This window comes from Schistosoma mansoni, chromosome 1 (assembly GCF_000237925.1).
Source record: "Schistosoma mansoni strain Puerto Rico chromosome 1, complete genome".
NCBI lineage: Eukaryota > Metazoa > Platyhelminthes > Trematoda > Strigeidida > Schistosomatidae > Schistosoma > Schistosoma mansoni.
In genome coordinates, this window is record NC_031495.1 from 36,142,492 (window position 1) to 36,159,925 (window position 17,434).

Here is a 17,434-nt window from a genome sequence, read left to right on the forward strand (position 1 = left end):
TAGCAGAAAGAAAAGTGGGATTGTGTTGAAAACAATTATTCTGTTTATTCGTTTATTATACTCAGATGATGGAGAACTTTTTGTTTAGCCATTCCCCTCTCACTTTCTGCATGATTTGAAAACAAGTCTTTTGCGTGCATTTGTGTATTTTTGGTTTGTAAAGTTTTTATTGAGAAATGAGACCTTCAAATGAATAATTAATGGTGATTTCCGTCTTAAACAACAGAAGCATAAATCCTTAGTTACTTGACAGGCAATTTAAAGTAACCCATTGGTGATTGATATTTGTCAAATGAGGACCAAAGTAGACTGATAATAAACTAAAAAATAATCGTATGGTACAGGATGCGACGATTTAAGTTTATTGTGGTTAAAAATGCCTCTACAATTCTCCAAAACTGGGTGAAACAAACCTTTACACAATGGAATGAAAAATTTAGCTATCATCACAACAAAGCACTTATTCATTGATGGAAATATGTTTACCTGTTCCATCAACAGGTGGGATTAGATACCTAAATAGAAGTCAGTCATGTACAATCAAACAAAAAATATTTGAACGACAGGAACTTGGTTTCATAGTCTGGTTTTAATCCAACTGTGCCGATTTTGTTAACGAAACGGTTCAACAGAGTTTTGTAAATGTCTATTTTTGGACTATAAATAGGTCTGAATAATTTAGTTCCCTCGACAATCAATTTTATACGAATCATGTGTACATCCTTTTTTGCATTTCAAATATCATGTTTACACATTTACCGTTTAAATCAGCTTATGTATGAAAATCCAAGGTCTACAAAGTTTTTCTCTTAAACTAAAGATAATCAGCAAAAACTACTGATTTAGTTGTACCGAAACAGATCAGCATGAACACTACCAATAAAAAATGCAACTTTTGGAACCCTGTGAAATCTTGGTGACTTTTTTCGTATGAGTTGCCTGGACTTTTCAAAATTAATAATCCTCTGTGTCTAATTTTAGCCATTTATTGATAAAACTCAAATAATTTCTCATACTGATTGACAAAAATACTGAACCATATTTAAATATATTTTGTGTAAGCATACTTTAAAGGAGTCATTCAACTCAATTAATTTTGCTCGTGATATTAATGGCAACGAAAATACAACGTAATGTTTTGATGCGAACTCCTTGTTTGTAGGTGTATTCCTGTGAAAGACTATTGATTTTTCACGTGGATATGTTTATTTCATAAATCGTCGAATCCCTTTTCCTCTAACAACCCTTGAAGGTTTATTATCACACCCTGATAAGATCCCGTTATTATTTGAGGTTGGTCCCATCAAACAAATTAATATCGTTTGAAGACGTAGTCCTCTAAGACCATTATTAGACGACATCTCAATGCCATATATCTAATATTTATCCGCTTTCAGCAGAAAATTTACGTCTTTGTAACCAGTAATTGAATGGTAACGTAGTCGTATGAGACAAAACTGAAAGTTCGGATTTTTTACTACGAAAACTCGACACTTTGAAATCATATTAGCTTTTCGTTCACTGCAAAAAAGTAATCAGCTTTCCCTCCCATATCTACTTATAATTTAGGAAGAAGGTGGTTGAACCAAACGATTTATCTAGAGAAGGCTTATACGAGCAAAGCATAATCTTAGTTTCCATAGGTATTATAAAATGTTGTTCAATACAGTTAACTGTATCTACACTAGCAAAATTGTTTGAAGAAGTGAATCTACTTAACAAAGCGTTGATTCACAGTGAAAAATCACAAACTAAATTGAAGGCTTTATTATTTTGAGATCCACTACATTTCTTCCGCAAAATGTTTTTCACACTACTCTTTCATGATTTGTAAGCAAGTGAGGCTGAAAATGGAACAGAATAACTTTTCTTCCTGCTTATCTTTACCTTATTTCGTTCACATATGTCTCTTTTGATCTTTATTTTTCATATGTATATCTAAACGAGTCAATGTATGATCGAAGCTGTTGACAAGTAATGCAACTATAGGTAACACACTCCTGGAAAACTTCGTCTTTTCACTACCTTATCTAAAACACATTCAACTCAGATCTAAACCACCACACTAAGATATCAAATAACATATACTCTGTGTGAAAATAAAACTCAGTGGGTGATGCAGTTCATGAATTATCTATAACAAAGAAAATGCAAATTTCTTTTTTCAAAGTGATTCAAGTTTGATGCTTGTAGACTCCCACAATCACTTGGTCCTCAACGTTGAAAAAATACTCAGTGTAAGAAATATTTCAACTCACCAAGCAACCAAACACTGCAGATTAGCAAAAACATCTATATTAGTTTCATTTAAGTGCGATTATTCTCATAACACATTGATGCACTCAAAAACACCGTGTTTGCCCATATACAATTTGTTTTCTATGAGTTTCTAAGACGGGAGTTCACGGTGCTGACAACAGTGTTTTCTTACTGATGCTGAAAACATTTAGTCCTCTAAGTCACCACAAAGTACACTTAAAACTTCAGTGAAAACAGTATTTGAAGTCACGCTAAGGTCTTGAAACGACGGAGCTACGCAAGTTTTTTAAAAGGTAAAATTAGTTGCAGATGAAACTTCAAAACTTTCGGCAACATTAGAGGTGTTTGATGAAGTTTTAGGAATAGTCAAAATACGTTGTTACTATCACCCTTGTTCTATCTTTAGATGACATTCTCAACTCAGTGAGATAAAAAAACAACGAAAAGCTAAAATAAAACGTTTTAAATCTTCAGCATGATAAGACTTTCTAATCAAATACAGACTAAACTTGAATATCAACCCAATATTCTTCACAAAACCTTGGATGTTAGTCCAAATATCCTCTGGATATACTAGTTGATATGTTTCCGAAAGATGGAAGGCCATCACACTCACAAACTGTAAGTCTTCAGTGCACACCTAATGTATTATTTATTCTAACAGCCGATCAAACAACCTAATTTGTTTTAGCTAGTCGGGACATTTGACACTTAATTATACTTTAAGGGGCAATAACTACGGATTGGAAGATGAGTGTGCAGTAAGTTTTCGAAACACTAAAAAATTATCCAAAAAGCGAATATACTTAAAGCGTCGAAATCCGTGAGTAAAAGACTTGTGCTTCCTCACCTGTAATTAATATATTCAAGGATGTACGCATTAAAGTCCTGGGTGGATGTCCTTCCTGAAATGCTTGGAATGTGTTCGCTAACAAACTGACTAATAAGATAAGAAGAAAATATTGACTCATTTGCATACTGAACGGATTCTTTATTTGAAGTAGAAGCATCTCTAAAGCTTTGGTTAGCAGATGAAGTTATATATTGCGCATCACTATCCATGCTTGAGGCCGATACTGAACTCGTGTGAGAATGCTCGAACAGGTTTATAACTGATGCGAGACTCTTTCGATCAACTGAAGATTCTGAGTCGCTATTTTCCATACCTTTTAAAAACAAATGCGCGAATAAACGTTTATCATACATAAATTCCGCCAAGTAAAGAATCGTTTCAAAAGTTACATAAATGGTAGAACAAAACAAATTAAAAAACCATGGTTTTTGCCGCTCACTTATGTGCCACCATTATCTATAATGCTCAATAAAGGTTTTCAAGAGGGTGTCTCCTGTTTTATGTAAATCGAAGACAATTTCAGTGGTTCGTTCCACTACTGGATATTGGTAGTCATGTTACTACGGCTGCGACTGATGACCTTGTATTAGTAGTTGTAAGGTTATAAATCACAAAGAAGAAGCCATAATACTATATGTTAGAGATAAAGTTCGTGTACAATCTATCACATCGGTGGCGAATAATAGTGATATATCTGAGGTAGCTTGTCGCACAATTAAGTCTAGACACGGGCTAGTGACCATAAGAGGAATATACCTCAGTCCACGTTGTCTTGCTGATGACTTTGTCTTAGGTCACGTCTGTTCTCGGAGCATGGCCAAATGTTGTTTTGTGATTACAGATTTCAACAAAGCGCATATCAACTGGATAGAACCTACAACTTCAGATAGGGGTCTTGACAGCAGCCTGCTGTTAACTATTATCCGGTGTGCACTTGTACATTGTGTTGCGAAACCGACACATATTGACTCGGAACATGAATTGTTATTGTCTTTGCACTACTATGACGATGTCGTCGACATTCAGCACCTTCTTTTGCTAGCAAATAATGATCACGATGTGCTTTAATTAAGTTTTCGGACAAGTGGTTTACAGTATGAATCTGCTGCAACTTGTCAGAATATCTGACCATCTAATATTCCAGCAACCGATGATTGTACTGTCTCCACAGACAGGTCAGTCAATGCAGATGGACCTTTTGTGCCGGTTTGTACCCCTAGTTCTACCAATAGAAAAAGCCAGATTAATAGTGAATAGATCCTTATTTTGGTCGTGAACAGTCCCTTCAACATTTAAAACAAAGTAATGGGAAGTATAATGCTTATACAAAGTAAGGAAGTGAATGAATATTTGGACCTTAATGTTGTGACGCTTACCTAGATATATTCGGTCAAATCTTAAGCAATCAACCTAACTTAATACAGATCGGTTGAAGAAGAATGGGATAATTTTACAGTATTGTTCGTGTCCGTAACATTACTGTTTATTTCATATTCAATACCTAATCTGTCACATTGCCCTTTGTTGGTCGGTAAGCAAACCCATAAGCTTCTAAAGCGTAGAAAAAAGCGTCTCGGACTTACTCATGTCATCAGGAAACGAATAATTCAAATGTGAGTGCCAAAAAATACGAAATGAATGTAAAGAGATCACAACTAGATGCCGTACTATTTACAAAAGACAGTTAGCACACGATAGCCGTACTTGTCCGAAACGATTGTTTTCGTACGTCAAATGAAGAACAAAGCGTAGGGGTTGTACTCCGCCATTACTGTTACACGAAAATTTAGACGCACCAGCTGAATCAGATCTGACAAAAGCTAGGACTTTACCAAGCTATTTTTGTGAAGTCTACTCTATGGGTATTGTTAAAAATACTTGTCCTAATCACATCACTGAGACACCGACGATAGGACCTGTACATATGACTGAGGAAACTGTTCTGCACTTGATCACTAACCACAAACCTAATAAGATATCGGACCCTGTCAGGTTGCATCCACGATTACTGTCGTTTCTCTCGGACATTATTTCAAGACCACACGCGATGCTTTTCAACATGTCTTTTTTTCAAACTCAACGCCCCGGCGATCGAAAATATACTATGGTCCTATATCTTTAATTGTCAGAAACAGATCGTGTCTAACTACCAACTTGTCAGTCCAACCGACATAATAGTTACGTTACTTGAAAAAATAATTCAGGTTAAGTTATTAAGTCAAATGGGACTATACAATCTGCTAACCTATGAGTAACACGGGTTTCAAAATAAGCGATCATGACTAAACAACTTACTTATTGCGAGAGAGGATTGGGCGGTAGACCTAGACGACAATCTGTCTGTCGTGTGTATTCACTGACTTTAGCAAAGCGTTTGATAAGGTTTCTCACTTGGGTCTTATGCAAAAGCTCAAAAACTTCGGAATAACAGGTAGTGTACAGGAATGGATATGGACCTCCTGATGTGTCCTCAGAAAAAAAGTGAGGGTTAATAAGACGCTATCTGATTGGAAGCCGGTCAAAAGTGGGATACTCCAAGGCACCATCTTATGTCCCCTACGTTTCCTTCTCTACATCGATGAATTATCGTTATCGCTTAAGTCATCGACATCATTGTTTGCGGACGATTTCAAAGTCTGAAGGACAATTAGAAGTGAGGCTGACCATTTTGATTTTCAGGCTCACCTAGAAGAATCCGTTAGATGGTCTCGATGTTGGATCTTAGAAATTAATTGTAGAACGAGTGTGCTCATGCACATCGGACACGGCAACAGTTACCAGTATACCATCGATGGTACATCTCTTCCGTGAATACAGGAACATAAAGACTTAATGGTAATAGTAAGTCACCGTTTGAAAAAACTACACACTGCAACGCAGCACCTGCTCAAAGGATTTGTGCGTTATGGACACATTCTCGAGTACTAAAATGCTTCGACGAGGAAATGTTTCGAATTTTATATACCACGAATGTAAGACCGCACTAAGAGTACTGTATCCAGGCGGCTAGCCCATGTCAATGAAGGATACTAACTCAATTGAGTGTGTTCAGCGTGTAGAAACAAAATTAGTGGGGTGTCTTTCTAAACTCCCTTACGATGTGCGCTTGAACCTCTTCATCTTATCGTATCGTAAAAGACAAGGTGACCTAATATTAACATTCCGCATAAATAATGACGATTTGAGTGTTAATATGTCTTATCTTTTCTCTATCTCTAGAACGAAGTCTCAAAAATCGGGATCTGACAAACTCGCCGTGGGATTCCGATTTTTCCTCATAGATTAGACAATGACTGAAACGCTCTATCTGAACAATTGGTATCAGCCTCATCAGTGAACATTTTCAAAGAGAAGCTAGACCTTAACTGGAAAGTAAACTGTGAGAATAACACAAGTTAACCTTTCTACTATCCTTATCGCTGAAGACCGAACTCAATAAGAAGTAGGTTCTGGGTCTTTGCTCATGTGTACTATGTTGTCGTTTTTAAAAAACTGTCAATCAAGATTGCGCGTGAGTATTGTGTTGGACTTTTAAGTAAGTTTTTACATCTCAGATCTAAAAACTCTTAAACGTAATTTATCATGAGAGTGTATACTGATGCCTGCCTATAGACCACTCAATGCAAACTTTTGTCGCATTGAGGAAAACTACTGTCATACTATATATTCTTCTGCTGTAGATGCCTTTCAGGCATGCTGGTCAATAGTAGCGGTGTCATATGTCTTGTAAACGGTCTTAGTGGTGACTGTGATCATTTATTTTATCCCGACTATTTAGTCGATCAATATTCATTTGTGAAACTCTCATTAGATACATAAATCACGAATTTCGACGATTACAAAGTATGCATTCTATTATTATGTCATTTCTTCCAAACAAAACCGGTATTTATTTGAAGACCTCCAGTCATCGAAAGCAGTCCCTTTTTACTTAGAGTTCCGCATTAAAGGAAAACCAACCTGTCGACGGTCAGTGTGCTTGTTGCCTGCATCTACCATCACACATCCAGATGGAGGAATATATATGAACCATTGCGGTCTACTGAAGGACAGATAGTGTTCTTCACTAACAGACCGTTAATTTCAGGTACATATGAACTGTTCTGTTATTTGAATAAGCATATGCATTGTAAACTTTACTTATTCTCTTTCTTGAATATAATGGTCCATCCATCTGTTTTAGTAAGATCACTAACTCAAAGCTTCTGCAAAGCATTTAATGAGCTAAGAAATGTAATTTCAAGATATTGAGCAATGAATATTATCGTCAGCAAGTCAGCATGGAAAACCGTTGTTCAGGAATATACTTTAGGCTTCCTAGAACGACAGACCACAAACGATGTCGCTACTCGGCAGGATTTGCATTTACAATAAAGTTGTAGTGGCATAGACCCTAACCACACGACGTTTGAAGATAGGCACATAAATACTGAAAAAATTTACAATCAACAATTAACACAAAGTGGAGGTTAACAATAGAGAATTTCAGAAACATTAATTTGTTGTAAGGCATGGCTCAGCCATGCAGGTGTGGTCGTTCTTGTATAACTTATTTTTTTCAGATTAAACATATTGCTCTGCTGCTAGCCTAAACGTGTTCTCCATCTTATATAAGTGGTGATTAGGTAGGACGAGTCAGTGTAGAAAACGATGTGACTTCCACGTAAGATCTTATAGATTAGATAGTCACATCATGACAAACTTATAATTTTAGGGTAAGGTCTATTATTCTAGCAGTACTAGTAACGAATAAGATCATAATTCTACACATCTTGTATGCATCATACAACATTTAAATGAATACTGGCTTTTGCAGCTATTGAAAGGTGTCAACCTAAATGATTATTGCAATACCTGTAATGCTACTCGGATGCAACGAACTTGTTGCAGTGGTGAACGAGCATATTGCCAAGCATAACCCAACTGTTTCCTTCGAAATGATTAGCATAGTGATTTCAAGCACACACCTTAAGTATACCTATAATTTACGTGGTTATATGGCCCGAGTGACCCCATAAAACAGATGCCTCAGAAACAATAACCTAAGAAAACGCGTATTAAGATGGGTTTTGTTTGTGTGTCATTCTACAAATGGCAGCAGTTGGGAAGTCGTATCGCAACCAGTCACAATGCCTAATAGTAGTTAAAACCCCTTTACCAATATATAAGCAGCCTGCTCTCCTATAGTGATGCGATTCTACTGGGGATAAAAACAAGTATTTGTTACGAAGAGTATTTTGATTACACTTCCTCATTGTTAATTGAGAACTAAAATCATCGAAAATCGAAGTGAAAAAACTGGTTACTCTGAAAATGGAAATAACAACAATCAACTGTACCACATACGTATTACAAGAGCAGACGGTTAAATGAAGTTGTATGTAAACCATATGGGATGATGAAGTTACAAGACGGAATTCAGAGGTTGAATCTCGCACTCGCGAGATTCGAACCCAGGACTTACGAGGATCGTGGATGCGCACTGCTGAGGAGTCCCATAATAGGACGAAACGGCCGTCCATTGCTTCCAGGTTTTCGATGGTGGTCTAGCTTCAATTGACTCATGATTTCAACTGTGAAAATACTAAATTCTCCACAAAACCCCCTCTGATTATATGATATTCTTAAATTATCTCATTAAGTGAACGGCGAACGTGACAGTAGCAAGATAGGAGGTCACTTGATCCACATTAGACCTTGTTATTTGTAGCACAATGAGGATCTGATCTCCCTTTGAACATATCTGTAGAATGGGTTGATGCAGTTTATTCTAGTGAAGATTTGCAGTAATTCTCTACTCGATCCCAGAAACGGAAATCCAAACGTGAAGTATTTCACCTCGTTATTTGAGCTTTCTTGTAATGTTCTCCCAGATGATCAAACCTAAATGAAAGGGAGAGATAAGAAAGGATAACACCAAGATACAAGTTCGCTACGGTAAGTTAGTATTAGATCATCTCGTCAAACACGATAGGTCTTTCTTGAAGTTATATTGTTCCCTGGATAAACATAATTTACTTCTAAATAGCTTAGAATAGCCATCTGAGTAATCCTTTAAACTGGTTTGGAGACCTTACTGCTTAGAATAATGGGATGATGGTTACTTGTTAAGTCTATACTACCCACTTAGTAAATTGAACTGATAATTATGTCTTCCAGGCTCTTGTTAAGACTACCTCATAGGCATCAAACAACTTTGACAAAGGCTCAACTTTTAAAATCTTAAAGTAAATATCATCTGGACCAGTAGGTTTATCTGGTCTGAGATATTGAGGTGATCGTAAAACACCTCCTTTCTCGAAGGCCAGAGGTTCTAACAAAAAACCGCCATTATCTCAATTTTCGTTGGTATCCCACTATGTTCGGTAAAAAAAGTCCTTACTACAATGTTCTGATAAAGTTTCAGCTTCTGTAACACCATTTCTACGCGATGTCAACTGACCGCTCGTGCTAGAAGTGGTGGGATCCTACCACTTCTCTGAGACCACCTCTTTATACATGATGAAAACCTTTCCGGACTATTTTCATAATACCTAACCAGCCGTATTTCATACAAAGTCCATCTCTAATTATCAACACTTTGAAAGTGTTCCTAGCACTACAATGTGTGGACCCACATTGTTCAGAGCCTGTAGGGAAAACCATATTCCGATGTCTTTCCTAGGTATAAGAAGTTCTTTACCTGTTTATTTATCCATTGATGGCAGTTACTAGGTTCATGTGATGCTAAGCACTACATAGATGAGGATGTAACTGAGCTTAATGTACCTTTTAATATTGACCACGCTTCTTCGAGTGATGAGCTAGTATTTACTGACCAGTCCGCTGTCAAAGCACACCAATTCGTCGCTGTTAAATTTCCTTTCCACAACTTTGTGAGAGATTTAACCTGATCGTATATCATGTCAAAAGCCCTAAATATGAATTACAAGACAGCATGATCACTATTCGCTAATGGTGAGATAAATTTTGGACAGGGAACATCCCCGGTAGCATTGGAAGTACGCGACAATATACGATTTATTATTTGTTCGTATCTATGTCAAGTGGAAACCCGGACTTGCACATCATTAAAGAAACCGATTTTTTTGCCTGTGCTGAGGATTCATTCTCAATAGTCTGCTATTTCTCCACTTACTGCATACAGTGAATGTGCGTAGTTTACAAAGCAGTAGAACCTTCCTCATCTTACGCGTTTAGATTCATTAACTGTCTTCTGGAAATCATCCTGAGACAAGAAAAGTTTGTTCAGTATCATCCATCTGAACCGTCCATCTATATCGACCGAAATATTACGAGAACCGAAAGCTTGACCAATAGCGCTAGACATTTTTATGCTAACGTAAATGAACGGTCCCTAGAATTACATGTCATTATGTTTACTGGTACTTTGTTAGTTCTGTAATCTTATACCATATTCGACGAAGCGGGTATAACGGCAGCTTTGCAACAGGCAATTACTCAAAAACAAATGCAATACAATACTGTTATTAGCTTTAAACACATGATAAAACAGGGTGTTCGCTACTTGCCGATGGTGGGAGAATATCGAGATAGGTAATAATCACTGTTGTATGAGTGATTATCGAGCCCTCGGTTCGAACCGAAAATTGTGGGTTCGGATACATGCTGTTCCAAAGTATGCCCCATTGTGGTCATCAGGAGTCGATTATCGAGGGGATTTTCAGGCCCTTCGGCGGACATATCCGTTTAAATATATAAGGCTCACTGAAATCTAACATCAGACAAGTGTTACTTTTACTTCATAGCTGATAGTGCTCTGAAATGAAATCATAGATTCAGCGGACTAGGTCACGATCTGTGACACCGTGCACAAATGTGTAACCTTCAAAAGTTAGTATACAGCCAGTAAGTTCTCAGGTCTCACCATCATTAGGTTCACAAATAAAGGAATAGTTTCTTTTGCTGTTAGTTGTGTACATTGGGGCCCAACCTGTTCCCTGCATCAATTTCTATCACTTTTTAAGCAATTGAGCTTGGATAATTCCGGAGTGACGTCAAAGTCATGGAATAACTAAGTTTCGGCCACAGCTGCGACTAGTGGTTTCAATTCGTTCAACAATACTTTTAGTTCATATAATTTATCTTCTAAACTACGAGTACTTGTGCATAAAATTCATAAGGAGAACGACCTATTTAGTCTTCAGTATTAGAGAAAGGAGGTCAATCGACTTAGTTTAAAATACAGGCCTGAGAAGCCTCCGATTCTGATCGAAGTTGAAGAATGGCTGCAATATGAGGCGATGAAAGGAAGAGATTTCTTGAAAGTATGTGTACAAAATGAGTAATCAAGTCTGTATATGAGTCACATTTCATTTCTGTGTTTTGTGACATCAAACCTTAGCCCTAATGTCTGTTCATTCGCCCGCCAAACACGTCCATCTAAATCAACTGGATCTTAACAATCATTATGGTTCTTACATTAGTATAAACTTCGTATTTGTTTTTCTTTCATTCCATCATCAAGGTGGGTCACTAAAGGTCTGAAGTTTGGTTGACATCAGGCAAGAATACTGCCACTTTCTCAACGAATGAGAACTCGATGCCTAAGTCTCTCAGAACAACTGTTTTCAAAGACCCTGAGCTGTCAAAATATTTCAGTCATGAAAATCCAACGACTGTATTTACTGACTTTCGCCAAATTGGTTGTGGCAGCTTTGGAGCAGTCTACTATGTAAGTGTATTTTCCACTCTTGATTGCTATAGGCTCGGAATCGTACAACAGGTGAAGTCGTAGCTATCAAAGAGCTGAAAGTTGACACTAAACGTAAGAAGTCTGAAGAAGAGTGGAATGACATCGTTAGAGAGATAAAATTTCTATCTCATCTTTCACATAAAAACTGTGTATTGCCCAAAGGATGCTTCATGAAAGAGCAAACTCCATGGGTATGCATGCTATATGTTACTACATTTTCTTTTTAAAGTTAGTCATGGAATACTGCATTGGCTCAGTCGCAGATGTTTTAGAAGGTAAGTTATATAACCTTAAATCAAAAATTGTTGATAGTACACAAAAAACCACTTCGAGAGGATGAAATCGCCTGTATCGTTCAGGAAGTACTAACTGGTCTTGACTACTTGCATTCTGAGAAAAGAATTCATCGGGACATAAAAGCAGCTAATATTTTACTCACAGACTCTGGTGGAGTAAAGATTGGTGATTTCGGATCAGCTAGTTTTGTGAGTCCGGCCAATAGTTTCGTGGGAACACCATTTTGGATTGCTCCTGAAGTCATTCTAGCTATGGAACAAGGCATATATGACGTACGAGTGGATGTTTGGTCTTTAGGAATTACATGTATTGAAATGGGTTAGTTTTACTGCTCACCATAAAATTTTATGCGTTATAGTGACTGTCGTACAAAATTGTGACCTATTGTTATACGACCCAACTACTATATCATTTACTCAACCTTTATACCACTCGTTTATTTGGAAATAGCTCTTAACATTCCTGTCTTTCAGCCTATCGAATTAAATATCTGGGGCAAAAAGTCATACTGTCTCTACGTATTTACATTATCAAATTTCGTTCTATACTAGACAAGTCCTACTTACCAGACAGAACAGAAGTGTAATATTCATCTACAAACTCAGAACCTAAACAGTAAACTGGATTAACGTTGCTGGTCTCTTCGACTAATTAGTGTGATCAGTCATCAAGGAGCAACCGTCTGTCCAACTTTTTGACCATTTATTTACGCTTTAGAACTATTAACTCAGTAATTTTCTAACTTCTCTGACTATATCTGTCTTTCTTCCTGTACTATATCCTTATATACAATCTTTCTTTTATATATTACCACCACTAAATTAACTACTATGAATTCAGTGTTCATCTTGTTGTGCTAATGAGGTATGACAACTTGGATCGATGCATATATGTGCCTGGTCCTACGTTGTAGCTGACTGACTGATGAGGAATCCTTGGGGGACTTACGCGTTTCATTCTTAGAACTAATGGTTTGCAACCTCGGCTCCTGTCTTTTAAAAGATAGCATCACCAGTGCACCATGTCACAATCAGTAATCTGTATTCACTCGGGTCTAAGGTTTGCTGCTTTCATGGTACCCCTACTGACCTTTACGACATAATGGAACCCCGTGGATTTCGGAAGATGGGATTCAACCGGGTAGTCACGACGAGAATACCTCACTGTTGAGCTGAATTGGGAATTATGATAAGCTATCTGGGATCACATCTTTATCATGTTGTTACTTTTGCCGTAGTGTCTTTGATTCTTATCCTATTGCGCTGTCACCCAATGCAGCTAGTTACACCCATACTTTACTTTTTGTTGTTTATACTTTGTATGACCATAAGTTATACATATTTTATTTGACCCACCTAAGAAAGCTAGCACGGTTGACACAAAGTTTTACTGTATTATACAGAATTTTCCACTGACAAAGCATTTTATTCGTTTGAACAGCCGAATGGATCGGATAACATTTAACACTTCTGAACAGATATTCCATTATTCGATTTTTCTTCTGTTGACTTTGTATGCTCCCCCTTCCTGTAGCTCCAGCCAAGATGTGATTAAGTTGTTCAAATAATGTGTCTACTGGTATAAAGTAGTGAGTGTAAGACTTGTTATTTTACTTGTGAAGGCTCTCTGCTCGAACACTTCTGGTCGAGTTGAGCTTATGGTGAATTGTCATCAGAGTTGGTAACAAATTTTCATCAAGGTTGTTCATCTCCCCACTTTATCCTTTCGTCGTAGTTATCTAACCCGTTATGAGTTTCATTAACTGATTTGGAACACATGACGATTCTGTTTTGTGAAGACATTGAAAGCATACAGTCTTTTAATCTTCTTAACAATATAAGCGCATTTGAGATGCGTTGCCCTTCTAAATGCAATATGTTTCAGGATTAATTTGTTTATGCGTAGATCAATGATTAAAAGTAAAATAGTTGGTTGCATCGACCACTTCACTTACCTCAGAAGTGTCATCGGCTGTGGTGGGGTTGGTTTCAGAGGAAATCTCAACGCGAATTCAGGATGGTCGGCTGGGTTTTGCCAACTCCCATCACCTGCAGTATGAGTGAAGTCACTGACAGTTGAACTTATTCCTGTAGGTAAGTGCAAACTACCTGATAGGGACCCGCGTGATTACCGTGAATAATGGTTGGAGATGTGTGATATTACTCAGAGTCTGTCAATGGCGCAGATATATTTTCTCTTTCTCCATTTAGGTCTTTAATTTTAAAATTAGCTACTTTTTATTCTGCTAATCCATTTTTTTGAATCCTTTCTTCTCCCACTGATACTATCCCTAGTCTCTTGTTTGTCCTAATAATTTCATCTCGCTGCGTTGTGTTGTGTTGTCAGCCTGAACCAATCCATGTATATACTAGGCCCTACGTTGCAAATGACTGACTTTTATCACTAATGAAAGTAGGTTTAGTACAGGTTAAAGTCATGATCGTACTTTTGAAGTAGGGTCTTTCAAATGTCGGTTATAATTTTACTCCCCGAGCTGTTTGAGTTTTTTTAATGTGGGTTGTTTTACTAACCCTATTGCTGACAAATTTAGAGAATGCGGAGTCCTATATGTTTTATAACTCATGAAGTTTCTATTCCATACTCCTAATCTTACTTTGTTCTTAGCTGAGTTGGAACCTCCTTACTTCAGCGCTACCAATCCAATGGCTGCACTATATCAAATTGCTTCAAATGATGCCCCACGACTAGTGGGAGGTAGCTGGTCTGATGAATTTCGGGATTTTGTACGGTTCGTTCTCCAAAAAGATGTAGGTCCTGCAATATTGTCTTTTCGTATTGATATCGTTATGTGTAAAAGAGTTCCTCTTTCCTTTTTGATCTCGTGAATCTTACTAGTTAAAACCATACTTTTGCTTTTCATGAGTAATACTCAATATCCTGCACATATTTCAGATCAGTCGTTGGAGCTCAGATTGATATCATATCGCCGTTATTCCAATACAAAAATTGCACATTCTAGTTTATTTTCGCCCCATGCTTATGAAGTATGAATATTTACAGTGTTCGTTGCGCTACTGCATCCAAGATATCACCGAGATCTTATGGAGTCAGGTTCTAAAAATTTGGTATATGAGAATTGACAATAGCGGTCGGGTAGATTTTCTTTAAAAAGCAAATACATTTTCTAAAACATGTTTGGGGTCAGTGGTCCTAAATAATCGTTTCTAAGGATTTGTCTTTAGAAAACTGCCAAGCTATTTTGAGTACTGCCTTTGTCTTTTCACCAATAATCGAAAACGAACTCAATGAGGGTCATTTAGTTAGATTTGTATCATCATGACACCGAATCTTATTTAGACTCAAAGTGGAAAGTGACTAAAATTTGAGCATCGATTCTGTTTCTTAACATCATTTTGTGTACATTTTTACTGATTTTGTATGCTCCACTAGTTTTCTACGATTCCCATTATTAGGTTTTGTGCAGTTTTATTCTCATGATAGTTATGGTCTGATCTTCAATAGATCATTTTTTTCTTCATATAGTTAAAATTTTGGTAGAAACTGACAGTAATAAATAACCGTCATCATTCAACTCACATTAGTAATGTTCGATGTCAAAATAAATGCGGTGTCTTATTTTATTTTGTAGATGAATGAAAGACCATTTTGTTCTCAAGCCATGACACACCCCTTCTTGGCTAGTGTGTTTCGTTTTTCCCATATTCTTCCAGAGTTAATTCAGCGAACTAAAGCAGCCGTAGCTGCCCAAGAAAATCAAATCAGTCAAAAGTGGAAGAAAATTCTTTATGAAAGTGATTTAAATCATTCTCCATCCTCGGTCGTACCCAACAGCAGTGAGGAGAGCCCAACATCAAGGAAAACTGGGTTTGTGTATGATGACTCTAATGCAGACCTAGAGGCTTCCACAAGAAACTCCTACAAACCAAATCTCGTCTCTGGAATATTAAGGCAGTCTTACGAAGGATCAAATGTTGGTGGATCTGAGCGCAGTTTGCGACGGCACGACTTACGAAAGGCATCTCTTCAAGCTCAGCAGCGTGATTCTAATAGATGTATTGATGAGGAAACTAGTCATGATAGTAGTTCGATAAACGATGATGTCGAATATCTTGTAGTAAGTTGCTTTTATTCTGGTATTGTGTACGACATACATTTGTAATTCATTATATTACCATAGGGAGTTCATGGAGAATGACGAACATTTTGTGTGGTGCATATATATTTTGATGCGTCTTTATTACAGTGTTTGTGCCCAAATAAAATAATACAGTCCCGTTAGTGTTGTGAACCTCCTAGAGCTGTATAAATTACCATGGCTTTCACTACTATATGACTATTGATCTTGTCCATAGCACTATCACTTACATAGTCACCCAGATGCACGAACCACTCGATTAATTTTAACGTCTTATCACACATGAGTCCATGCTCGCACTGTTAGCATTTTTGATAGTAGGTGAATGTGAATTAGGTAGCATCTATCTAATCACACAATAAAATGATAATACCTTTTCAAATAACAGATCTGCACCACCTCTACACATTTTTCTAAATGTTATCCATCGAAATGAGTAAAGTAGACAGTTTTGGGCCGGATTTCATTGACGCATGAATTTAAAGTTGTTTTTAGAGTTTTATATGGAGGTAGAATAGTATTATAATGTATTTATTTATTAATTTTTTTACTCTGCCTAGGGTGATAGTTGTTCCAACAGCGTGGGTAGCGCTAGCAGTGATCTGTCCGATAGCTGTAATAGTCCTGGTCAGAGACATGTGTATATCCCCCCCAAACACTCTGTATCTGGAATTTCAAACGATAACTCACCGGTATGTTTCATTTTAACCGCGATATTATGTTAGAACTCAATTTTGATAGGACAAGTAGTGTTTAGCCGAGTAGGTCCTTAAATAAATAACGCATTTCGTTTATTTATAAAGAGACTTACGTATTTCCAACAAGCTATTTACCGTAGTTTTCCAACGTACTGAATGCCAGACAATTCACACTATTATTATTATTAATTACCACGTCGCTTATTTACTCCCTTTTATTCTTAATTTGTGTACCCTTACTTTCCAACTTATGCAGCAGCTCGCCCATGGTGGAAACTCTGTTCTATGTAAACGATCTCCAGTCACTGTCCGGTCGAAAGTGAATGCTTCTACCGAATACGAATACTGAACCAGTTTTTCTGAAACCGCGTACGCCGTTCAAACTGGCCTCCTTCAACGTTCGCACACTAATGCAGATCGGACAACAGATAGGGCTGGCTATGTCTTTGGAAAGTCTTTCTTCTATTAGGAGCGAGAACAGGTAGTCAGTGGAG

General features: G+C 37.2%; 2 protein-coding genes across 2 annotated transcripts in view; one reads left to right on the forward strand and one right to left on the reverse strand.

Annotated features, from left to right (window-relative positions):
• Smp_159020 (hypothetical protein) overlaps positions 1-3,321 on the reverse strand; it is a gene marked incomplete at both ends in the record, with an annotated part of 50,751 nt that extends 47,430 nt beyond the window's left edge. The window contains one exon of the mRNA XM_018794246.1: positions 3,239-3,321. Within this exon, the coding sequence (XP_018648678.1) occupies positions 3,239-3,321 (83 nt within the window). The remainder of the gene's footprint in view (positions 1-3,238) is intronic.
• An 8,179-nt stretch (positions 3,322-11,500) lies between these two features.
• Positions 11,501-17,434, forward strand: part of Smp_068060.1 (serine/threonine kinase) — a gene marked incomplete at its 3' end in the record, with an annotated part of 17,320 nt that continues 11,386 nt past the window's right edge. The window contains exons 1-7 of the mRNA XM_018794247.1: positions 11,501-11,807; positions 11,840-12,019; positions 12,058-12,103; positions 12,141-12,443; positions 14,751-14,893; positions 15,736-16,221; positions 16,803-16,934. Of these exons, the coding sequence (XP_018648679.1) occupies positions 11,676-11,807; positions 11,840-12,019; positions 12,058-12,103; positions 12,141-12,443; positions 14,751-14,893; positions 15,736-16,221; positions 16,803-16,934 (1,422 nt within the window). The 5' untranslated portion in view covers positions 11,501-11,675. The remainder of the gene's footprint in view (positions 11,808-11,839; positions 12,020-12,057; positions 12,104-12,140; positions 12,444-14,750; positions 14,894-15,735; positions 16,222-16,802; positions 16,935-17,434) is intronic.